General features: G+C 39.8%; 1 protein-coding gene across 1 annotated transcript in view; it reads right to left on the minus strand.

The window, feature by feature from the left end:
* The window catches only part of CSMD3 (CUB and Sushi multiple domains 3), a 2,596,150-nt gene that overhangs the window by 1,589,932 nt on the left and 978,963 nt on the right, over nt 1–27,255 (minus strand). Inside the window, exon 10 of the mRNA XM_086918068.1 lies at nt 24,590–24,714. Coding sequence (XP_086774194.1) covers nt 24,590–24,714 — 125 coding nt within the window. The remainder of the gene's footprint in view (nt 1–24,589; nt 24,715–27,255) is intronic.

Genomic DNA, 27,255 nt, shown 5'->3' on the forward strand with positions numbered 1-27,255 from the left:
TTGAAGGTTTTTCACTGCCAGGACACGTAAACCATTACATTTACATGTACTAATTTTAAATACCATACACCCTTACCCATGGGCTTTTAAGGCCTTCCTTAAGGGTTGCCCTATAAGTATTCAAAAGGAAGGTTTAGGTATGCCCAAATGTTTGCATTTCTCAGTTGAAATGACAGTGTTAGGACTTTCTAGCAAGGCAGCAGTAGCAGGCCTGGAGACATGTTTTGCCTTACCCCACTTTAGGCAGTGAAAAACCTACATGATCAAGGGTCTGAATTAGATCTCAGTTGATCTGGTCCTGCCATCACTTTTATGACAGTGTATCTGTCTGCCTACTAGGCGATGTGCCCGCTCAATTTAGATCCTGGTGGGTCCATGGTTGATTGTCCATCCAAGTCCTGCAATCCCTGCCAGAATTTTCCTCCCACGTTGATGGTGTCATGAGCAAAGGTAGCTGTCGGAGGGAGTACAGCCAATATTTTCGCCTGGCCAATCACAATGTGCCTTCCCTTAGACAAAACTGTGGTGAGTAAACCTCTACAGGATTCAGAGGAATATACAGTAAAAACAAACTTTTTTCTCACTTCCATTTCCCTCATTAACCAGATCGGTCAAATCCTACCTTTGCTGCTGTAACTTGACCAAGAAGCAAATCAACCCCATCATCACCAGAATCAAAGGTATGTTACTTTTTTACGTTTTTTATATTGAATTGTCTATCAATATTTGTTCTGGACTCGTGCTTTTAAAATTTCTCTAACAAGAAACTATTTTCTAATGTGTAATGCAGATGTGTGTCATGTTGTCATTTAAGAAATGTACCTGTAATTATTTTTCAGTGTTTTTCTTTTTAATGTGGTGAAAGCTACCATCATGATAATAGCCAATTGCACAACATTCATCATGTGTACATACAGGTATTTTGAACTGGTGCAGAGCAGGAATATCAACAGAGAAATATCGTGGGACATAAATATCGCCGCAAAAATATTGTGGGGAAGAAATATTGACAACAAAAATATAGTTGACAAGAATATCGACTGATAGGTAAGTAATATTGATTACAAAAATATTGTTGTAATAAATATTTTTTGCAAAAATATAGTTGTAATAAATATAATTTACAAAAATTTAGATAACAAAAATATTGATTTATGATAATGTTATGTATTTTAGTGTTTTTAATGAGAATTGTTTGTCATTTTATTATATGTTTTAGACATTTCCTAGTTTTTAATGTATTTTAAGTTTAACCCCTTCCGTGCGGCCGCGATTTTCCCCGTATGCGGCCGCCGGACGAACACGGGCGGGCCGGGATGAACCCCAGCCGTCATCAGCACACGAGCACCGTAGTGCATGACGGCTGGGGTTCGTCACCAGCATGGAAGGGGTTAAATCTGCATTTTTATTTCCGTAGCATGTTGTGGGTTTATAGGGGAATAGGGTGGTAAGAAATGTAATTATATAGATTTGAATAATAATTTATAGTAGTTAATTTTGTTTTTTTAAATTGGAATTTTGCGTTTTTAGTTCCGTAGTGGGTTTTGGGTTTAGAAGGGAATAGGGTGGGAAGCAATTTAATTATATAAAATGTATTGAATGATTAATGTGTTCATTGATTAATTAATAATAGTTTAATAATTAGTTGTTAATAATTTCAAATACTCAACTAATAATTAAATATTTAATTAATTTAGATGTGTGTTGTGTAAATGGTGTTTATATGTGTAAATGGTGTGGAGGGTGGTAAGGAATACATTTTTTATTGATTAATTATTAAATATTTTTAAATCAATTACCATTAATTAATTGTTAATGTGTAATGTGTAATTAATTGTATGTCTGTGTTGTGGTGTTCATATGTGTAAATGGTGTGAAGGTGGTAAGCAATAATTTTTTAATGATTAATTAAGAAATAATATATTTATTAAATGTAATTGTGTAATTATTTTAGTTGTGTGTTGTGGATATTATAGTGTAAAATATTGTGTAATTAATTATTTTTTATTATCTTTCTTAATAATATGATATTTACATTTATATGTTAATAATGTTAATATTGGAAATTAAATTTCATACAAATGTTGATGGTTTTCCTTTTTATTGTGTTTGTGATCCAGCCCTTTCCCTATTGTTGCACTCACTGGAATGGGAATAGTGATTTTTACCCCCCGCTATCCAACGCTTTCCCTACTGTTGCATTCACTGGAGTGGGAAGAGTAATTTTTACCCCTAAGGTATCCAACGCTTTCCCTACTGTTGCACTCATTGGAGTGGGAATAGTAATCTTTACCCCTCTGCTATCCAGTGCTTTCCCTACTGTTGCACTCACTGGAGTGGGAATAGTAATTTTTACCCATACTCTATCCAGCACTTCACCTACTGTTGCACTCACTGGAGTGGGAATAGTAATTTTCCCCCTCCACTATCCAACGCTTTTCCTACTGTTGAACTCACTGGAGTGGGAATGGCAATATTTACCCCTCCGCTATCCAGCTCTTTCCCCACTGTTCCACTCACTGGAGTGGGAATAGTAATTTTTACCCCTACGCTAACCAACGCTTTCCCTATTGTTGCATTCATTGGAGTGGGAATAGTAATGTTTACCCCTACGCTATCCAACGCTTTCCCAAGTGTTGCACTCTCTGGAGTGGGAATAGTAAATTATACCCCTCCACTATCCAGCGCTTTCCCTACTGTTGCACTTACCGGAGTAAGAATGGTAATTTTTACCCCTCCGCTATCCAGCGCTTTCCCTACTGTTGCACTCACTGGAGTGAGAATAGTAATCTTACCCCTAGGCTATAAAGCGCTTTCTCCACTGTTGCACTCATTGGAGTGGGAATAGTAATTTTTACCCCCTCACTATGCAACATTTTAAGTTCTAATGTTTCTATTTTGTTATTAAATGTATGTATTAATCTTTTTTAAATAGTTTAATGTGTTAACTAAACATATATTTTATTTTGAATTATTTATATATGTGTTTATTTTATTTTTATATAATTAAAAAGTTTTTAATTAAATAAAGATAATAGTTAAAATATATTTAAGTAAATATATGTATATGTACACATTTGTGTGTGTTTCTAATTATTAAATTAAGTTTATTTGTTATAATTAGTGAAAATATATATTACATTTAATTGAATTTATTTTGTTAATATTAATTTTATTTAATTAATTTTATTTAAATTATGTTTTTTTTTAAAGTCAATATTTTTTACATCTATGTTTTTTACATCAATATTTTTGAGTCAATATTATTGTACTTACCTTTTTAAGTATTGGGAGTCGATATTTTTGTTATCGATATTTTTACCTTGATATTTTTTTCATCGATGTTTGTTACATCGATATTTAAACATGGAACTGTTGAATTATGTTAGAAGATTATCAAATTATAAACATATGCATTACACACTTTTGGAATCAATTAAATATAGTATAATGCAGTAAATGCACATGAAAATTTACAATGATTTTTTAAAAATAAAAGTAAAATCAATGTTAGTTGTAAACTTCAATCAATTCTTTTTTATCATTTATGCAACATTTCCCCTTGTTTTGTGCATTTTGCTTTATTATATTAATATTTATTTTGAGGTGCAATGCATATGTCTTTATTTTTTTCACTGATTAAGTTCAAATAAACACATCTGAATTACAACTTATAAATAAAAATTGATATTGGTTTTCTGGTGTATATGTGTGCACTTTACAAATATATATATATATTTTAATATTTTGTATTTTGTGTAATATATGTAAGTAAGAATATGTATTTTCCATTTTCATCATTAACATTTTTGATAATCTATGATCTGTAAATGTATAATAATTTTGGGACAAATCGCAGAAATATACATTTTTAGTTATAATTGAGAGAATTCTCTCATGAACTTTCTTCATTATGAAACACACTAAAGCACACATAACTTCACTGAAAAGTTTATCATGGATAATGCTATGCTGCAGTGAACTGGCAAAGGCTCATGATCCTGAAATCGAGTGAGTTGCATGTGAAAAAATTTGCTCAAAACATCCAAAAGCCTCCGGAACAGTACAATGTTGAATGTGTCTCGCAACAGAATCCCTCTGTTGGCATCCACAGCTAGGACAATGCCAGCACAACTGTGAAATCTAAATAGGGTTGGCGCAATCCCGGCAACCTGAAGGCACCAGAGTAATTTTAGCCAGCAGAAGAGTCTGAATCATCAACAGGGGTGAGCCGTTTATGCAACAGAAAACAGTTGGTGAATGCGGATGGAGGATCAGCCAGCCCACATCTATATACGGAGAACAGAAATCTGTCATCTCAGCAGAGTACTTGTAAACTACGCCACGGAGAGAGGAAGGGAGTTCTGCCAAGATCTAATTAGGCCCCAAGTTAGGATATCTAAAATTCAATGCCACACAATTGCATGTATCTGCTTTTAGGCTCCTGCCAAAACAGGCTACCATGCAGGTCATATTTAAACCATTAAAAAGTTGATTAGTAAGTCCTGTTCATTGACCCAACCAATTAATTGACTTGTTTCTAACACGTTCCTATGATTCCGTTTGATTGGACTCGAGGGTAGTAACATTCTTAAATTTTGTAAGAATGTCATAGCCTCTGGTGGGAGGTCCAATTTAGCCTGATCGGGAATAGCTCACGGTCCTTTGCCTGATGTGCCTGAACAGTGTGCTCGGATCCCTTAGGCAAATTACCCTCCCTTGCATTTGTGCACTGTAAAGAGTGATCCCCCTCCACCCATGCTCCCTTGATCTCCCCTCTACCTGTGCTCCCTCATGCTATCTGCAGTGATTCATCAGTCAATGCTTTAACTAATCAGTTCTCACTAGCACATCTGTTCTCGACCTCATAAGAGCACAACAATATTTTGACTTCCTGTCTCACAGGTAGACAGGTACTAGCAGCATACTAAACCACCTGCAACCTGGATAAAATCAAATCCAAAAAGTTGCTAACTAGCAATTCCAGTCCCTCCAGAGACCTCACAAAGTCACGTATGCCCTCCTTGGTGTATTTTGAATACGGGCCTGATTAGGACTTTGGCGGTGTGGCAGCAGGACCCAACCCTGCACATCTCTGCCACACCTCCAAGCCACAATTCCAATACCCACCCGAATAGGAGTTTTCTCCTGGTCTGGCGGGCAGTGCTTCGGCAGTCCCAGGTGGTGAGCCATTGAAAGCCAATGCAATGGGAAGGCCAAATCATGTCCCTACACTGCATGGACTGTTAAGTCCATGCTGTGCAGGCCCTGGGCATGCATGCAGACAGGGGGGCATACCATGTTACACCCTGCATGCATCCCCATGGACCTGAGGCAAAAGGGGGCCCAGTAGGGCCCCCCTTAGTTTCCTCACTGCCACAGTTTTCATGGCAGGCGCACTGACATGGACACTGTGGCAGTGAAGAAACTCCTAATATGCTTGACCATACAATGGCCTCTGACTGCTGCACCACTTCCACAGGATAAAGGATCCTGGTGGTAGCAGTGGTCCTCTGGCCGTCCTTGTCGTAATACGGCGGATAGCCCGCCCATCTGGCGGTCCAGGAACCATCTCCACAGATTTGGCGGTCCAATGGACTGTCGAACTCTTAATCAGGCCCTTTGCATTTTTCTGATTGCTGCATCCAGTATGATTAGCGGACTTTTTATCATTATAGGCAACATTCATAGATATGACTAGCTCATTCGACACTTAGGGGTCGATTCCGATTCAGGAAACAAATCCGTACGATGATTCAAATTCGAAGCCGTTTCCGTATGAATCGTACAAATCCATCTGAATCCTGTAGTGCGATCCATAGTAAAGAAATACGTCCGAATCGTTGCGAACTGTACGAAAAGCAAGGGAAAATCCGTACGATACAGACCCTGAAAGTGAACCTTACGAATCGTAAACATGCCGTACGACTCGACAAGTACGATCCGGACTGGGGAATGAGTACCCGATTCGTACGGTAAATGATGCGTATGTGCAATTTGTACGGAGAGCCACACAATCACATAGGGTACGGTTCGTACACCCCATGATTGTAGGGGTACGGTTCATACACATACGATCATAGGGTACGGTTCGTACACCCCATGATCTCTCGAAAAAAAAGAGTTGTATGGTGTGTTGACTGGGCGAATCGTACTTGCTGGGTCGGAAAAGGATGCTTCGATCCATACGGACATCGCGTACTGCGCGTTCCGAATGCGATTCATAGGGATTATTGAGTCGTATGAGCTTTGGTACGATTTGGACAGAGATCTGCTTTGGGTACGCATCGTACGTACGGGACGTTCGAGGATATGATTCATATGGGAAAAATGCTCCGTACGGTTGTTCGTACGGGATTTTACCGAATCGGAATCGGACCCTAAGTGCGCCACAGTTTTTTTTTCTTTTTTGATGGGGTGGTGCTGAATCGGACACATTTAATACTGGATCTTAAATTAGTAAAGGTTCATAGGACACGCAACGGTTATTTAATGTCTTCGCAGTCCCATCCTTCATGCTATCAAATGAATTGGAGATAACATTTACTGGAGGAGTCTAACATTCCTTTTGTTGTATGTTGCACAGTTGCTAATCGCTCTTCAGTGTAATTAATTTACCTCTCAATTGCGCCCATACCAATAGTTAAATAGGTAGTAATAGAGCTAGCTGCTTTACTTGGAAGGTTAGCGCACTGCATGACCACTTTTATTTTGCCCATTATGAATTTTTTTATGTAATCACTCCAAGACAGAAACCTGGTGATGCAGCCAAGATAGGTGGCCCAGCCTCTTTCGGTCTCTGACAGGCTCAGATGGGCCTGCTATTAGCCCGGTCTTCACCCGGGTACACAACAGGCTGAGTCCGGGGCATGTCCAGCACTGCTGGAAGTCAGTGCACCTAAGAGCGTGCTGAAGCCCCACCACAATCACCATGAAGGAGTTACTCTCAGAAACTACAGACAAGTAAAAGATACTTCTTAAAATTAAATTTTCCTGGGTATTTATGTGAATCAGACTTCACCATTGATTCGGATTTTCAATAACTCAAAAATTGTTAAATTATTTTTCGAACTGATTTCATTCTTGATAAGTAGCACTAGTATTTTAATCTGTACTCTGGTTTTCTGCATAGGACAGTTAGGCCTGCCACAGAGAAACCAGATTTTGGGGCCTTGTCACTGTAGGGACAAGGTAACATTAATTTTTACATGTCCCACCTTTAAATCCCATGAATCCTGCTTGTGAGCTACAAGTCCCAATCTTGGTGACTCACTAATTCAGAAGAAGTGGATGGTACAATAAGTGCTAGAGTCCACTGGTGTCAGTTCACTTTTAATGTAACTGATGTATTAACATACCATATACTACGTCTTACAGAAAAGTTAAAGTTGCCAATCCATCACTTCTGGGGACACACACCTACAGAGCCACAAGGGTCCGAAATCTAACCCCTAGTTCAAGGACTTAGTTCAATACACCAATATGAATCTTGCAGGAAGTGTCTTCTAGTCTTGATCAGTACCACTCGATGAGTTCAGGGACACAGTTGAAGAGCAAACACACTTTTATAAATGAAAAACATGCTCAAAATAGCATTATGAAACAGGGATGACCTATACAATGTTTAATTCTAAAACTTAAATCTGTACGTATAATATCAAAAGTAAGCATAGATAATGATAACATAAATGTAGCTATGCATGACATGGCAAGCAAAAACAATATGAACATTCCTAATACGGTTAGTTATCTCCGAGCATTCTAACACTACTTCTAAGTGTTACTCTAAATTTTAGCTGAAGCAGAAAATAACAAGCCTGTAAATTGAATTTCTTAAGATGGGTCCCACAGCATAACTTTTTTCACTAAAAATAGGTGTTTAGCAATTTTACATCATATTTATAAAATGAACCAGTACTTGCAGACACTAAAGTCTTGCAAGACTAAACAAATATGGTGTTAAATATGTTTCCTCTCGATTTACACAAAGATAGTATGCACCTGTAATGAAAACAATAGAAACGTAATCTTTTACTGTAGTTATCCAATATGTTATGGAAGCATGCAGATTAAAAACCATAAAAATATGTCAGCCTAAATAGAGGGCAGTCATAATACTAACACTTCTGTGTGTGTCTAAAACGTCACACTTTCTACAAAAAGAGATGAAGAATCTGCAAGCAGGCCCTTAATGAAAAGAGAACAGGTGTCAACTTTACTTGTCACAGTGTTCATGCCAAGTAGGGATTAGGCAATGTCTCTGTGTTTTAGAGGTAACAGCATGTGAGCAGGGCACTGAACCACAGTGCCCCAGGTGTGCAGAGTCTTAAAACATGACCACGCAGAAAAGGTAGATTTTCTACACAGCTTCTGTAAATACAAGCTGTCTGTCTGATTTCAACATCAGTCAGCCATTTGAAGAGGTACAGTGCAAGTACTTATGAAAGAGAAATCATTCATGAACAAAGCTTATCCTTCAGTAGCCCTACTGTGTTAGTCAAATTTCACGTGAGCTAAGAGGATGCTCATAATTCATTGGCCCTGTCAAGATACGTCAATACTGTCTATATCTTGATCATGAACTAGGTCTTATCAATCCAGCAGTTCATCAGGAGATAGTTATTTGTATGACCTAAATGACACTACTTCTGTTCCAACTGGAGGGTGTTGTGAATAAGGTGTGAAAAGGCACTGTGATTCAGGTTTTCTCCATAACAAATGTAGTGTATGAGTCTTTCCTAATTCCCTGTTTAAAATATTTTAAATTGGAATTTCTCAGATATTTATCAGGAGGTAAATATCTGTCCCTGGTATATTTGGAGATTGGCTGAGACACAGAAAAATTACTTTGAGAGGCCCTTGTTGGTAAATGCAGCCGGTTCTGATTGTTCACAACATCTATGCCCTTTCCAATTTGGTTGCCAAGGTCAAGCCGCTTTCTTGGACTATTGAACTCTACGTTGACTTCTTGGAGGGTTACTTTTCCCAACCAGCACTCCAAGCAAGCACCTTACTCTTTGGTGCCTACTGTCATTTTGGATTGGCCACCACCCTTCCCATTGTTTATCATCATTCCTCCAATTCAGGGCCTTCAGTGGACTCCTTGGCCTCTGCTGTTGCTCCTAATTTTCCTGTCTCAGCCTGCTTTCTTCATGTTGTGGATTGCAATCACTTTAACAATAGTCTCCAATGGTCTTTCGGGGGACTCCCTTTATCTGACTTGACTCTGTCCGTCTTTGCCCACCCAGGGAATCTCCAGACAGCTCATGCGGGGCTGATCTTACGGTACTCAAGGAGTTGGCACAATTGTGCTCAGGCTGCACCACACCTACATTGCAAATCATACACAATCCCTTTCTGACAACAGGCAAAATTGACCCCTTGTCACTTGATACTGCTGAATGTTTAGCCATCTTTCACACCACGGATCATCCTATCCTCATCCAGACCCTGCAGTGTTGCCACAAATTCACCAGCCATGTGCTTCACCAATACTCCTTCCACATAGGCAACCACCACCAGATGCTTCAGATGGACATCTCAAATTTAAAGAAGATCTTTATCACCTATGGAGTACCTAGAGTGCTATCTTGTATCCATTTATCTTCAGCCTTTAAGTAATCACATGGAGTCCCTTGAGAGACAAATCACTGAAAACAGTTAAAGCACTCACCAACAAGTTGACAATTAGGGGTGTGTGTAACTCAAGTAATTCTGTATAGTAATCACGCAGAATTACCTACAAATTCTTTAATATGGCAGGAAATTTTGCAAAAAGAGTAATTATACACTTAGCACTATTTCCTCTGAGCAAAGATGCCCCCTTGCATCGAAATGGGATATGAAGATGCATTTTATGCAAAGAAATAGCACTAAATGCAACAGAACCAGAAAAGCAGCTGAGTTTGCACTCATTAAATGTGCACTAGAGATAGGATTTCCTCAAATTTACTCCCAGCATTTAGAGCTAGTTTTTTAGCCCAAAACACACCCTCAGAATCAAAATTAATGCAAGAATAAAGTTTGCAGTAAGAACATAGTGCAAAATGCAACAGAACTTAAACAGCAGCATGGGAAGCCGCTTACTTGAGCTAAATATATTCTAGCTTTAGGATTTTATTTTGTCAAATTACTCGTAAGTATGCAAAAGGGCATAATAATATTATTATCAGTAAGATCAATATAGAATCACCTAAACCAATCTGGCTTAATTGAAATTACGCCCAGGCCTACAGACAAATCACTTAATTCAAGAACTTACTTCAAGCTCAACCACATCAAAAAACAGGAATTCTAACTGGTCATCAATAACAATAAACAGCACATATTCTAGTTTTAGCTCAACAATAATAACTGAGCGGGGTTTAAACCCCAAATTCTAATCAATGAAAAAATGTAATGCCACCCTATGCACCATCATCAGCATTGGGGAAAACATCAGCAAGAAAACTGACATGAACGTTCACAAGCTATTTCTATAGAAGAAGATGAAACTTTCATCCCAGAAAGTGACTTCCGTACTCACACCCTTGCATCTGGGTGGTTGTAACACCCTGATCCATGTCCTTTCAGACACCACACTGGGCCTCACTGGGGTCATCAAGAATATGCCATAGCATACCTCATCAAGAGCCTGAAGAATTATGATCAAATCACTCTCACATTAATGTAAATCCACTTCCTCCAAAGACATCACAAATAGCATAGGCCTCTATTAGGCGGAACTCTCCTCTTCCTGTGGCTCTCAGGAAACCCAAGCCCAATAAACCATCGAAGTGGAGATACCTATGTGCAAAAAAAAACAAAAACAAAGCTACAGACTTTCTTCATTTATGCATTGGACATTTGTAACAGTATCCTGTGTCCTTCAGGACTGCCCCAACCGTGCTTCCATTTAGGGGAAGCTGAAGACATGTCAAAGAATACTAGATAACAAGGGATTAACAGATAACCTCCACTATGGGAATGCAGAATTCCATTCTACCACTTACTGATTGCATGTGTGCATTTGACACTGTAGAGTGTTCCTCTTCCTTTTGGTTAGGTTTGAATTATACTACCACTGTATATGTAAATATAGGGGAATGGCAAGCCAGTAAACCTGGTCTGAGAACTGAGACTAAATCGATTGGCCACTATCAGCCTTTTTGCATCCTTTGGTCAATGAGAAGCTGCATTACTGGTTTTGCTTACATTTTCAAAAAATGTAAACTCACATGAAACTACACACTGAATATTTGTCTACTTGTCCACCCCAAATAATAGTCCACTCTCCAAAATAGGATTTCATTGTTTTAAAACGTCTGTACATATTTAAACATATTTATGTTTTGATTAAATTTAATTTAGTATTTTCGAAACACGAATATCATATTGCAAATGTGCCCATTTGCAGTAGTTTGAAAACTCAGAATAGATTAATTCAAAACAAAGACATTTAACCTATATAATACAGACATTTTATTTGTATTTGAGGCTGTGAAATAACATTTGTGTAGCAGCAAACGAGTGGCCTTTTGGAAAACACTGTGGAGTAAGGCTAATTTATTCTAAATTGTCCCACAAGAAGAGCGCACAAACAACATGCTCATAACAGGTACATCTTCGAAAACATTCCTCCTGCTGAGGGTGAAGAATTGCTCTTTGAATGAGGTGTTTAAAGTTTTTAATGTGTGAAAAAATGTTTATACCCTAGCATTGGAGTTGTGTTAATATGCCCTGTATTTCGGACTGCACAGGGCCTTTTTTTCTGTGGTTTGTCAATACAAAAGTGGCATTTGACCTAGCTCCAAAGAGAAAAGCTACTTCTCAAGGCCCTTCTGCTGCACAAGTCCTTGATAATACTCTTTTAAACAATATTTATATGTCAAGTATAAAAACCATTGTGGTAGATTGAAAAAATATTCAGAGACATGGCGATAAGAGTTTCTGAAGGTTTGTTGCACATGGGTGACAGGAAATGTGAAACAATGAACGGATTGGTAATGCATAAACTGCTGACGTTTGAAGTACAATATACCGGCTTAAGCTTAGCGGGTGGATGACTACTGTTCAACTGTTAAACTGTGTATAGTCAGCTTTTATTAATTACATCAGTGGAATGAAAACTTTGTCTAAGAGGTCTGCAAAAAGAAACTATTAGTTTCTGTGGCATAAAACTAAGCCTGGGTGGCGAACTCCGCTCCGCTCACGGAGTTTGCAGAGTTTTCCGCACTCCGCGTAATGCAGAGCTCGTGGAGTTTTTGTACTCGCTTGCGTTTATCAACGTTACGTTGGTGAGCGCGAGCGAGGAAAATCCATCAGGTTGGAGAGCACAAGCACAGAAAATAAACCTCCCGGCAAGATTTCTCAACATGAGGCAGTCAGGTTTCTCATTGCGAGGGGTCGCTTATTCTCGCAACCGCTCGCGTTGATAAACTGCCCGTTCGCGTTGAGAAAGCTGCTGCTCGAGTAAAGGAAAGCAGCGCCCGCTTGTGCTGTGCATGGTGCCGTTTGCGATGATTGCACAGTGCGGACAAGCATCCGGCACTGAAAATCACCACAACATCATATTTCTATCACACTCCACCGCTTTTGGAGCTACGCGTAGCACTGCAGAGTTTTTTTTTTACTTTGCGGAGTTTCATGCAGCGCAACTCCGCGATCTCCACCCAGGGTTGCATAAAACATCATGTGATATATTACTAATTATAGAAAGCAAACCTGAACTCAATCCAAAGTAAACAAACAAGTAAAGAAGCAAAAATTAAGCTTGAAAAATAATATTCTAGATTTGTTGTTCTTTGAAAATAAAAGACGTCAGAGGGGTATAAATATGCAAAATACAGTTAAAGGCTAGCATGGAATAAGCTCATTAGGTACTACCATCACAAGCCACAAATGATTATCAATAGCCTCACAAACACCTCATAGACCTCCTTAATATGCCAGGGACAGGCTCATATGTAGAAGTACAGTAATCATACACGTAGTACACCTCTACACAATTGAGCTCTATTAAAATTGATTTTATGCACCCTATTGGGAGTCAGGCATTGAAAGTTAAAGTGTGTCAATTTAACTGAACTTACAGTAGGTACTTATTCCATCCTTAATGTACAGTTTATATTGTTTTCAAAGGCCATCAGCTAGAGGGTGAACATTTATTTTTTCAAAATAAGTTATATTCTTAAACATAGGTTTGTATTTAAATGAAGTGCAAATTAGATTCAATTGATTTTTTCGCTATGTGGTCAGTGGTATTTAAAAGTTCAGACTTATCTGTGTTCATTTTAGATCCCAGAATTGCTTCCTAATATTGTAGCTGTCCAAGCAGTGGTTGCACTGAGGTAGCAGGAGCAGTTAAAGATTGAATGACATCATCTACGAATAGCATGATCTTCTGGTTTTAATTGGCCAAGTTGATGCCCTTAATCCGCCCTTTTGCTCTTATTTTTGTTGCAAAGTTCTCAATGCAATAGGGGGAGAGAATGCAGCCCAGTCATGCTCCTCTTCCCAGTAAAAAGAACCTGGAGCATATTATGTTTAGAGGAATTCCCAAGGTGGGAAATTGATATCAAGCCATTACCAGAATACAAAAAGTTTAGGCCAAAGCTGAATAGCTGGAGGGTCTGCTCCAGAAAAGCTGCAGTCCACCCACTTCAAAAGCTTTATCAGATTGAGCAAAGACAAGATCGCTAAAACAGCTTTTCTATTCGCTTTTTCAGGAAAGTGGACTACCTTTCAAATGTTGTCATGTGTTTGTCTCCCTTTGATGAAGTCAGACTGTTCAGGGTGGATTAGCAGATGGGGGATTTTCACAAATAATTCTGTGTCAAAATAGAGGAGAACTAAACGCTTGCAAGAGACACATTGGATCACAACTTTCCATTGCTTCAATGTTAATGAGCTCTGTTTTTCGGCTAAAGTTGAGTAGGGCATACTAATATGTCTAATAGAGGTGCAGAACTGGGTTATCAAAGGGGCCAAACTAGCTGAAAAGGCCTGCGGTTTTTGTGTGATTTAAGTGTTTTATTATCTGCCTTGACTGAATCCTTGATACAGCATTGGTTTAAATCTTTGGTTCAAAGTTAGCTGACATAGGTCTATTTATTACAGATATGCCTAGTGTTGGACCTCTTGTGGGGAATCTCCAGTGTAAAGGGCCTTGTAAAAGTTATTAAATGTGTCAAGTTTATCAATAACTAATTCTGCAGTTTGGCCTGAAGGCAGTTTAAAATCGCCTATACAGTTGCTCTTTTGTTTTTGTCTTGGTTTTCTAACTAAGTGGGTACCTACTGTATTACCCTGATCACAGGAGGTATTTGTATGCTGGGGATGGGCAAGTACCACTCTGTTTGTATTAATTGCATTAAGTTACCTTCATATGCACATTAGAGTCCTCCAGGGTTTCTCCTTATGTTCTGTATGTTCAGGTTAACTTAGGTGAAATCGAAAAACATCTTTGAATGCCTCCCAGGTACAGGCAAAATAAAAATCTTGTGGGGAATTAAGAGTAAAATAAATTAAATATGGTCTTAGAATTCTGTTTTGAGCATGGGGTCACTTGCGACTGCCAGATGTAAGATTTATCTCATGGGGCAGAAATATTCAAATCCCCACATAGTTGGAGGAGGGATCATATGGGTCTTAGTCTCCTGTAGATATGACATGAGTTTGTTATTAACTAGCAGATAATCTAACTTGGAGTAAGATTTGTGAATGTGCAAAATAAGATGTAGTCTTGATGTTTTTCATTCTATTCTCTTCAGGGATCTCTAAGGCTGAGGTCTTTTAGAGTGTTTTTAAGCTTTCTAGAGAAGGCCCCTTGGAGAGAAGATGACTGGCTTGTTCTATCTAGTGAGAGGTGCCATACTGCGATAAGATCTTAATTCATTATCAGTCCCCTGAAGCAAATTCAACTAGGGCCCAAAGAAAGGAAACTAGAAATGATTGCTGACTTGTGTTTAGTGCATAGACTGTCATAACAGTGAGAAACCTGCCCTGCAGTAAGCTTTTTAATATAATGTGCCTGAAAACCTCAAAGCCTATCTTTAAGGAAATATTTCTCGTACCGCAGAAGATGTTTCTCCTGCTCAATGACTATATTTTATCACCCTCAAAAATGTGTTTTCAGAGTTTGGTTCATTTATATGGGGAGGTTGGGCCCTTTGTATTCAAGGATGTTTAAGTGCCCTGGTGTGATATGGAGAATTCTCCTTGTTTGCCAATACAAGTGTCTTCCTGCAATCATCTGTGCCAAACTAGGGGCATCCTAATAAGTAGATCAGCATGAAGAATAAGAAGTTTTATTCTAGAACTCATTTGACTCACAGAGCTGGAGCTTATGGTGCGCAATCTCTAATCAACACTTTTTAGGCACCTGTTTAAACATGTAGAAAATGGTCCATCATTACTAGAAGGATTGAGAGGTTGATAGACATTCTATTGGACATTTGATTTGGTAGCGTAAGGGCTGCTACATTATCAAGTGGAGTGCCAATAGCAGCAAGGTGAGCTGAGTGACTGGGATCTAGACTCAGCTCAGAAATCAAAATACATAAGAATGCCCTGTGCAGGAACTCATCTTTTTGGGCTTCAGCTGGAAGATAAAATTCCCCTCATACCAATAGGGTATTACATGATAACACTGGACTCACAAGGTGCTGGACCTGTCAGCCTTAGGGATGTCTTCTAACAAAATGTTGCCTTACTCCTCCATTTATGCTGATCTCATTTTATGTTGGCCTTAGGACTCTGTACATTTTACCAGTGCTAACCAGTGATACATGCTTGTGCATACTCCCTAAAACATGGTAACATTGCCTTACACTCAAATAGCATATTAAATTGACTTGTAAGCCCCCATTAAAGTGGTACTACTTTTACCTAAGGCCTGTAAATGAAATATACCAATTGCGCCTACCACTTAAGTAGCATTTTAAACATTGCAGCCTGTGTGTACAGTTCAAACTGCAATTTCGACCTGCCAAATTAGACTTGTTTACCTGGCCTAAGAATTCCTTTTAAATACATGTCAGCTTCCCCTAGGTTATGCTCTACACAGCCCAGTCAACAGGGTGCAGTGTAGGTGAAATGATGGACATGTGCGTCTAAGTTTACATGCCCTGGTAGTAAAATACTCTGTAATTCGTTTTTCACTACTGCAAGGCTCACCTCTCCCATAGGACAGTATTGGGTTATATTCTTGCTTTTAACTCTTTCAGTGCGTTGGACGGCTCCCAGCCATCCAACGTCACAGTGAGCATGTGCGGAGGATGGCCGGGAGCTGTCCGAACCACGCCCACTCTTTATTTCACCCGCACCGCTGCGGATTTCTCGCCATGGTCAACGGGTTAGTAAGCACTAAAATTCAATAAGGGAAAAAATAACAATCTTAAGTTTGGTGTTTAAAGAATTGTTATTCAAAACCCTCTTTAATGGTAAATTAAGATTTTAGGTCACTATTCTGAAAATGGCACTTTTAGAAAGTTCAGCAGGCCTAACTTTGTCTCTGTATTTGGCCCAGGTTTCTTCATGGCCAACCTGAACTTGTGAATGTTTCCCAGCCCTGCTTTACCAGATAACCACTGTTGCTGCTTTGGCACTATTTTAGGCACTATTTTGAACTCAATCTTCAAAATTGCAAACCTCCAGTATTACTGACTGGATTTTTGTTATATTGGTCACAGATAGTTAATCACATTTTACTCTATTTTTCTAAATTGGTGTGGGATTTTTCTTGTTTTTTCACGTTGTTATTGTTTGAAGTGCTGCATAAATGCTGAACACATTGCCTCTATGTCAAGCCTGACTGCTTTTGTCCCAAGCTACCACAGTGTTAGGCACAGGTTAATTTGGGGCTTGCTTGCGTTTCACCCAGAAAATTGTGCTGACTCTTTGATTGAGGTTTCACCCCCCTCAACCAGTAACCCAATTTCCTGCATTAGGCATGTGTGTTCAAGTTACGATTGCTGCTTAACATCAGAAGCATCTAAGATTGTATGTCAAGAGAAGGCATTATCAGCTCTGAGTCTTTCCATTCAGACTGAAGTCAGTCGCTTAAGTATTCACAAAAGTGGTAGTCCTCTACATCTTCAAGTTTGTAAGATTTATCTTTACCTCAAACATTGACAACTCCATGCACAATCAAAAGATCAGATTTGAGGGACTATGAGAGCAGTATATGCCTGCCTAAAGCATCACAGGTTTCTATTACATATCACAAAATACCAGTTGCCGCCTTCTCAAGGCCAAACACTTATTGGGGACTGTTAGACCTGGCATCATTGGCGAGGGTCTCCCTTCCTCTCTACTCTCCCTAGACTATATTGGCTGGATTTATATGTTCTGGGTGCCGTGCCACTGCTACACAGTGCAACAGCGTGCATGCTCCCTGTATATAAATGACTGTATGAATAAGGATAACTATAATACCTACATCGTGTAGCCTGTTTCAACAGTGAGTTACCCTCCATTTCACTGTCGCTACTGCGAAATGATCCATTCTCATAGGCAAGGTTGGGACAGTTAAAGATTGCTTTCTATCATCTTATCGGGCCCTAAGAACCTGATAGGAACCTCAGCTTTGACAGGTATATTCTCAGGACATTAAGGGGCATCTTTCAGTAAGGACCGTTTATATATTATTTGCGTAGAAATACCTTTCCTGAAAATTTGTTTTTTTCTTGCCTAAGCTTTACTGTAGGCTGTTGCGAGTATGTGTATTGGCCATCTGGTTTTGGAGCAGCAGGGCCAGCTAGGTCAGACCTGGCTGGAGAGAGAGATCGGTATTCAGCGCATGGGGAGGGGTGACTCTTTGACCAGAGCAGGGCAGTGCCTGGCAAGGTGAATTATGGCTCCACCTCCCACTGGGTGTCTGATAGCAGACCCCCTCATTCTGAAGGGGCAGGATGCCACCTCGTAAACCAAGTGCTCCCCGACCCCACCAAACTGGTTCTGTCAGGAGTCAGTGATTTGTAACCTTAGAGATCAAAGACTTTTTAGGTATAAAATGCTGCACTGGAACTTTGGCCATGTGTGTTCCTTCTGGATGTCAAGACGAAACACTGTCTGAGTGAACAGAGGAAAGGACTTGCAACTTTCATCAAGCTTGCCGAAGAAACTACCCGAGGGCCTATAATCAAGAGCACCTCTTACAGAAGTGTCAGGGACATTAGACTTCACCCCGTCAGCCGTCACAATTCCTGTGCGAAGAGTTTCCACTTGTATGTGAGGCCTCCGTCGAGTAATCCGGAGCCTCTAGTTCTACTGCGAAGGCCGCAGACTGCGCACTTCTACACTTTTGCTAAATCCGCTGCAGCTAAGAGAGAGGTGCCACCACTGAGAGTCCGCCAGAATCGAAATTGAGACTTCCTAAACTTTTTATGAACCTGTGCGGGCCGCTGCAGCTAAAAGAGAGCTGCGACTGCTGAGCGCCCACCTGACTCTGGACCTTTGAGCCTCTTTGCTAAACTTGTGTGGGCCGCTGCAGCCTAGGAGAGAACTGCAGCCACTGAGAGCCCGCCTAAATCTGTACCTTCAACCCTTTTGCTGAATCTGCGCGGACCGCTGCAGTTGAGAGAGAGCTGTGGCTGCTGAGCGTCCACCCTGGTGCCCGCCTGGTCGAGACTATCCTTTGTCGTGCAGACCGCCGCAGCTGAGAGAGAGCTGCTGCCGCTGAGTGCCCGCACCCTTTGCCACTTTGCATCACCGTGATTTGCCCTGTGGGCCGCTGCAGCCAAGAGAGAGCTGTAGCCGCTGAGTGCCCACACTGTGTGCTACTGTGCATCATAGTGATTTGTTCTGAGGGCTGCCGCAGCAAGGAGAGAGCTGTAGCTGCTGAGCTATTTGTCACTGTGCACCATCGTGCTTTGTCACATGGGCCGCTGCAGCCATGAGAGGGTTGCTGCTGCTGAGTGCCCACACCCTTTGCTCCTCTGCATCATTGTGATTTGTCGTGTGGGCCGCTGCAGTCAAGAGAGACCTGTAGCAGCTGAGCGCCCACATCCGGTGCTACCTTGCAACCTTGTAATTTGCCCCACAGGCTGCTGTAGCTAAGAGAGAGCTGTGGCCACTGAGCGCCCGCCCCACTAACAGCTTTGCATCCTCATAATTTGCCCCGAGGGCTGGTGCAGCTAAGACAAAGCTGTGGCCGCTGAGCGCCCGCACCGTGGACAACTTTGCATCCTCGTAATTTGCCCCATGGGCCGCTGCAGCTAAGAAAGAGCTGTGGCTGCTGATTGCTCGCACCCTTGACAACTTTGCATCCATGGGATTCGCCCTGTGGGCCGTCGCAGCTAAGAGGGAGCTGCTGCCGCTGTGAACCCGCAACGGAGCTGCACGACGAGAGCCATCACCACCAGCCCGGGTCGCTGCAGCCGTGCACTGCTGCCGCTGAGCGCCCGCCTATCCATGAGTGCCTAAACCACTGTGAGTGCACCCTGCGTTTCATGTTTCGCACGTCTGCAATACACAAGCAGCCTGGATACCGCGCTCCTCGCGCATCGGGAAAACATGAAACTACGTTTCCCGGCAGGCTATGTGCAGTGACGTGATGGACGCACGGAGCGTGCGCAACACGTAATCAAAAGGAGCCCCGGCTGCCACGGCTTTGCGGATAATTCCTAACCCTGTTCGGAGGACGGTTTGTTTCCGGACGGTAGCGGTAAGAAAGCAGAATAGTACCGCGAATTCCCTGCGGCACACTGTGTTGTAACAGTGCTATCCACGCTGGTGGCGTGGAACCTTGTTTTATTTCCCGATTTCTTCTTGGCTGAGGGGGAATTAATGGCGCTGTAGCGCAACTTGTGAGACACTGTATTACGCGCATCAGAGCCAAGTTGGAAAAAGGGGCATCTTGTTGATTATAGGGTTTTTCCTCTCGGATGAGGGGGAAAGAAGAGAACCTTTGTGTGCAATTATCAGTGTTACAAGTTCAGGGAATCGAGGCTGAACCTCTGTGAAACTTTGTGCTGTGTATTTATAGTGCTCCTCAGTGCAGGGTGTGATATTGAACACCCACATTTCACAGACACTCTTTTACGTGAAACAGAACAGAGGACCCATTCCATTCCTGCTTCTATATTATTTGATGTCATACCACAACATTTGTTTTTCCTTTCTTCTTACTCAGGAGACACAAGAGGGGTACATATTCAGAGGGATTCAGCACACCCATTGAGGAATGTTTATTACTTGTTTTAGGTAGGTGTGTCAATACTCCCTTTACATAGTACAACCCTCATAGGTTAAGGTTTTCACAAAGTGTCTCTTTGTCTGGTTATATCACAGTTGGGTGGAGTGCCTGGTAACACCTCACGTCGTGTCTTCTTGAGAAGCAACCATTTGTATTTTCCTTTACAGGTACGAGAGTGGTACTGTAAAGTCTTTCTGTTGTTACGGGGTCAGCAAGAGAAGTGGGTGGGTTAGATTAAAAAAACAGGGAGGGTCTACTAAACAAGTTGTTTTTTGTCGTTACAGGTCTCCCTCCATGCCGTCCCCTTCCTTTCTCTTCCCGGTTGAACTTCTTCTGTAGTCTGTGTTATCTGATTCGGACTCTGAGGTCGTTTTTAGGGGAGGATATAGGCATAGCAACACAGCCCCGAAGCCCAGAAAGCAGAGCCTGACACTGTGAACCGCAGCCCCTGAGACTTGTGGTTGCTGGGAGTCCTCCTGTCACCATCTCCGCTTCTTCCAGAAGCTGTGTGCTGTAGTCCCTTCCAACGACAGGTACCTGGTGGGAAATGGGCACTTTGGGGGAATAAGTTGTTGTCTATTTGAGTCCCTACAGGTTGATGTGAATTGTAGTTCTTGAGAGTTGTGAGTTAAATTGTTAGATGAAGATAATATTTTTTTATATCTACCTGAGTTGTGTCCTTTTGTGTTGTCATTACTGCCTGATTGTACGTGGTCATAAACGCATCACACACAGCCTCTGAGATAGGCCTAACTTCTCATGCTACATTACCACAGGGTTGTGCAGATGTTATCAAAAGGGGTAGCCCACTTGCCTGACTTAGGAAGAAGGGTCCCTTTTTATCGTACAACAAGGTTTTTAACATGCATTTTTTAGCATGCATGTTTAAACCACGTGTATACAATGCATGCATTTACCAAGCATTTAAGTAAGTTGCAGGGTTTGGGGGATCCCTCCCACAAATACAATCTTTTTATGTATACATAATGCTTGGTAATAGGAACCATTGTAAAATCATATGTGTTGTAAAACATTGTGGGGTAAAAAATGCATGGCTTAGCCATGCGATGTATTACCCTGCGTTGTTCCATCGTGCAACCGATAAAAACAATGGGTTAGAAGCTACAGGAGTATATTAGTTCTCCAGCATCTATAACTGTGATCAATTTGTTTCATATGGGCCACATCAGCAATAGCCCTGGCCCATTTCTCAACAGAGGACTTTTTTTGGTTGGAATAGAGGGCCGTTCAACTAAGAAGATGGCAGATTTTTGGCTAAAATTATTGAGATTTCATTTAGAGAAATTTTCACAGCAGCCCCCTCGGCATCCCCGAAAACCTTTTTTTTAGCTATTAAAGACTGCAGAATGTTATGAATGAAAACATTAACTTTGGTTTTACATTCAGTTTGCCTTCATTATTTTGTTTTCAGTATCTTATGAATAAATCACTTTAGTGCAGCATAACAATGCTTTGTGTTATGAATATCTAGTACTCATTGAAGGTCGCCATCTTTGCTTTTATATTACTTAAAAGCAATGATTGGGACAAGGATGGAGGATGGGGGTAATGTTCAATTACTTATAGGTTATCCTTATTATTCCTCATCCCAGTCATTACATCTCATTACATCTCACCCACCTTCGTGGGACAAGACTTCATTAGTCACGATTTGGTATTTTAGGAGGAATGCTGGGTAGGACAGCCCTCATGGTGGAAGCAAGCGTGGTCAGGGCAGCCTACACAGGTTTCCTGTTTTTCCCGGCCTAGGCATGTGGACCTCCGCCTCAGAAGCAATGATGAAGGACTTATAGTAAACTGAGAAATTAAAAATAACAGTAAGTAATTGAACATTTTTGATAACAAAAAGAATCCTGAGTAAATATATACATAAATAAACGTTATACTATAACCAAAGAACAATCGTTTGATGATCAATGCCTTCATTAATTTTATGGGTGTTCCTTTAATAAATGTAGTCATAAAAAACCTAGCAGATAATGACACTTTGAACGAAAAACAGCCAAATAGAGGAAAGCTAAACTATCTGCTTGAGACATACAGAAAGCAAAAGGGAAGGAAATTTAGATGTAATATACAGCTTAAAAGTACAATCATTAATAACCTTTATGTGAATCCGCCACCGTTAAATCTGAAATGACACATTGTGGATAAGCTATCATTGCAATCATATAACCACGTTCCACGGCAACCCCCAGGAACCAGTATATCCATCCAGGAAGACTGCTACTTTCCAAAAGGTTGTCAGATAGAGTCACATTTCAGGAAACATTAACATGTGGTCCCATGTCATAAGCTCACGAAACAAGGTTATTTTATGTGAAAATGTATCAACATTTAGAATATTTCCAGGGATGTTAGAATAACATGCATACACACGTAGGCTACATCCACTGCTCATTTCAACATTCAACCAAGGAAACAAAATAACCTTCTTAATATTGGCCAATCATCATCTGCTCTATGTACATAAAATATCACCAAATTTTGAGAAAACAAAATATTCAAACACTACAACGCTTTCTTACATAAAAATTAACTTACTTGAAAAACAACCTAATTCCACACTACCCCCCATCAACTATTAGACAGCCACAACAAAGTTATATGCACTAATTTAACCAAATGAAAAAAATAATAAGGTGGACATCCTACCAATTTCTTCTTTCCAGAAGGCTTTAGTCAATAAGTCAACAGGAGACAAGCTTCTTCTAAAGTAAAGCACAGACTTTGTGTATACTATACTAAACTACACTGGTTTTCTCCTGAATGAATGAGGCATTCTTTTTCGAATAATCTTGAGGATGCAAACTGTCTTGAGTTGAAAGAGTAGATGAACTTCCCAAGTATACATTGTGAACACTTGCTTAGACAGCAATGGTGTCTCTTCATGCCACCTAACACCGAAAATACATATTGTGAATATTAAAACCCAGATGAATGTGGACCAGTGAATTATACTATAAATCAATCAATCAAACACGATTTATAAAGCGCAGCTAATCCCCCAAAGGTTATTCAGGAGCAAGATTAAGTTGATTAGCCCAACACCTCAGCAACTAATCCCTAATTTTCTGTGTCTTTTATTAGTTCTGCGAAAAGCACAAGCTTCTTTGGTTCATTAAATCGGTAATGTCTTGCTTGACAGAAACAACTTTTTTATATTTATTTCCTCCTAAACAATATAGATATTTTTGAGACTAAAAGAGCAAGTGTGCATATATGAACTCTGTGCAAACTATAGTCTAATGTGCTTTGCATTGTCTAACTGCACTGCAAGAAGATAGGAATTAACCGCACGTTGACCAATATAAAAGTTGATTTCTGGGTTAGACCACCAGTCTTTTAGGAAAGACAATAAAAACATGTTGGAGAATTGCAAATTGTGAATGTTTTATGTTGCTGACACTTATTGTTACGAGTTTATCAAGCTTCCTTTGAACTAAAATGGAACAAGCATTCTCTGTTTCAGGCTCCTTGGCTTAGGCGCATTTAAAATGTGTGTTCAACTGGAATAAAGTCCCTCCTACTGCAAGTAAATAGAACACAATTGTCAAAGCTCTAATCCACAGTTCTATATTCACTAGCGCATGGACGTTAATTGTCTCACTTTGGGCACTTACTGAAATTATACTATAATGATCATACTATGTCTACTGCTCATCATTGAGTCAATTCAAGCTACTTTGCTGAGTTGACTTCAGCACATTGTGTTGGTATGGGCATCCTGTACATTGACTCGAAATGTTCTCCATTCGCTCACAAAAGCACCAAATGTTGGTAACTGACATCCTAGAAAGGTGCAATCTTTCCAATGTTCAAAGGTGTACATGAAATACATTGTAGGAATATCAATACGGTCGCACCAAGATAGCAAAATTGTACAGTTTGTGAATTAGACATTAATAGTGCAATTTTTATGGTTTAAAGTAATTAATTTCATTAGCATTACTACTTTCGCACCTATTATGTTTAGGCATGATATGTTTATCATAATTGATGCCACCTATGTTTGCTCTAAGTTGTTCAGAAGTAGCCAACTCTTAAGAATGTAAATATCAAACCAAAGTTTTTGTTATAATGTGACAACTACTACCTTTCAGACAGAACATTTATTTTAGAGATACATGTTAAAATGGTTCTAAACCATAGTACTTAATTAAACTTCTAATGCACAGGGTGTTTTTTGTTGGTTTGATTCAAGGTAGTTATGAGATGCTTTAAGATCGGAATGTTTCTGCATCATTTCTGTCTTGAAACGTTTAAGCTACATGATTTATTGAGCTATAAAGACATTTTAAAATGATTGCTTGATCTATCACTAAAAAGGAAATATTTGGGAAACGTGGCAAATCATCAAACATGCAAGCAAAAGCCTTATATTCTGCTTACCTTTGCAAACAGGCCTGTGATCGCTCCATGCAGCAAATACATCTGCTATCCTTTGGCAGGTAATACTTTTTTCCCCCTGTAGCACATAGTCTTCATCACAAGAAAACTGCACAGTAGCTCCAAGGCTGAAACATAGAAATAGGAAAACACATTTGCACCAATTTGCACCAATCAGAGGGCTTGATTTACAATTTGTTAATTGGCATAGCCTATCACAAAAGTGACGTATTATAAGTCCAGTAGGCTGTAAAGCACCAGTAATGTTTAGGACAGGATATCATCATGTTCATGACACAATATTCCATCCGTCAAACACTAAGCCAGGCCCAACTTTTCTGTTTCTTTAGAACATAGTATATGAAGGTGGATAATAGGAAAAGCTCAGCGTTGATAATATATAGAAGTGAGAAGCTTTGTAATGATTTGGGTTTTCTAGGATCACTGTCAGCCCAGATATTTTGTTTGAAGAGTGTATAATTGCTTTTGAGGTGTGAAGAACCTAGCTGCAGGTAAATGCAGAATGTTTTTTCTAGATTCATGCATTTTATATGCATGCATATTATCACATTAGCTTAGCTGCATTTTACTTAAATTTTAAACCCTAACTTGAAAGTATCTTTATTTTCCATCAAATTCCATATCAATTCTGCTATTCCTGGCCAAGCCCATACCATAACTAATAAGACCAGTGCATTAGAAAACCTAAGCCCAATATGATTTTTGCAATCTAAATTTGGTAATGCACATGCAATCATAAAGAAAATTCCTGGCTATTAGCTCGAAAAACTCCTAAAGGCATACTAACAACCCAGTAATACCCTTCATTGAAGTGACAGGTTGCTTGTGGGCACCCGTCAGTGTTGCTCAACATAGGTTGCTCAAGTCTCCAGAGGCCAAGGTGTTCTTACACGTGGATCTGTAAAACCTTGTTGCACCTTTTCGTAGTTCATCATCAGATACAACAACAATGAAATAATGCACATAATTTGAAAAATCTGTATGATCCAGGCTGTAGTTAAACAGTCCTTAATCTGTTTTAAGCGGACCCCTGTGGGGTCAGCGGCGCCTACTCAGAAGGCAATATTACCAGAGTAATAAAGAATATTGAAATAAAGAAGCAAAATGCAAGATTCAGTTGTAAACATTCTTTAAATATGAAGATATTTTAATCTGGAGGCTATAAATTAAGTTGGTAAACTCAGGCTGATTCGTGGTAGCAGTGCATCAACATCAAACATAATACACTATGGACAATGTGTGTCCCCAATTGAATTTGGAGAATCGCCGACCTTCTCTTTAAATAATTTAAAAAATATGTAGATTTCCTTGTGAATTAAGTACAATCTTTAATTGTTTGTGCACTTATTTGACTAGTGCTTGTTTCTGTATTTTTAAAAATAGTTCCAAGGTTCAAATCATTGATATTCCTTAGGCCTGGGATCCCCATTGACTCCTTGGTGTTCCCCGGATCCAATAATGATTTGAGGCTTGAGGGTCCCTGGGTTCAAGTAGTACTAAGGCTGTGTTCCACAAAAGTCAAAAAGTTAAGAGCCACTGCTCTAGCTCCATCTAAGTGGATGTATGTCAAGGACCTCCTTCACAGTATATATTTTTAATTTAAAACAATTTTCGAACAGTGGAAAACGATTGCAGACTAGTAAATATACAGTACGCTTAGGGTGGCAATTATCTACTTAACTAAAACGAGTTGAAAATGTGCAGAATAGAATATTGTGAATATAAGTGGGCAATGCTAACAATTCTTTTAGAAAAAATCCAGGGGAGGCAAGCCAGGGTTAAGAAATAATGTACAGCTTTGCTATCAAGTTGACATTTGAAAGAAAGGAAGTCGAATTTGAGAAGCAAAACTGATGAAGAGGAAACATATGGAGATATTGTAAGTAAGACCAGGAGTGACATTGATAAACACTTATAAACACAAAGATCATAATCCAAGGACTGTCAAGGAATATATTGAAAAGAGAATGTGTGTCAAGGCTATGTAAGAACGCTGTGCGCCTTTTAAGACAAAGAAGAATGAAACATATAATGGACACAGTATGAAGGATTTCTCAAAGCTCGATTTTATTGTGTGCTGTTTTCACAATTATTATTGAAGACGTAGCTTCTCTCTGTGAATAGAAAGTTTTAGAAAAAAATATCAGGGTCAATATGTTCGAAATATTTAGATGAATTAGTTTCATCATTTTGAATTAAATGAACATCTTGACTTTTAGAAGCTGCCCATTTTTACTTGCCTCTGGCTCTCTGAGAATGTCCCCAAGATATTGTTCGGGCCTGTGTCAGGTTGCAGTAGCTGCCAGCGGTGCATGCATATCCCAAAAGCAGAAACCTATTTGGCGATTAACATGTGACCTGTACTTCTAATAGTCACCCAAATCTCATTTCAAAAGTTTTTTTTTGTTTTTTTATGGAAGAACGAAACAATGTACACGTAGAGGTGGAAAATACCCTTCAAAGTGTTTTCTGATAATGGGGAAAATAGGGCTGTTAAGTCCTTGATCGTGAAAATAGCCAGGATCCCAATGGGAACAGGAGTGCACACTTTGAAGCAAAACTACAAAACACTCATCATTTATCTAACCTAATGCTTCCTAAACTATTTTATTGTCTTTACAACTCTACGGGTTCATGCATGGCATGTG

The sequence above is a fragment of the Lissotriton vulgaris genome, chromosome 4_1, assembly GCF_964263255.1.
Source record: "Lissotriton vulgaris chromosome 4_1, aLisVul1.2, whole genome shotgun sequence".
Classification (NCBI taxonomy): domain Eukaryota; kingdom Metazoa; phylum Chordata; class Amphibia; order Caudata; family Salamandridae; genus Lissotriton; species Lissotriton vulgaris.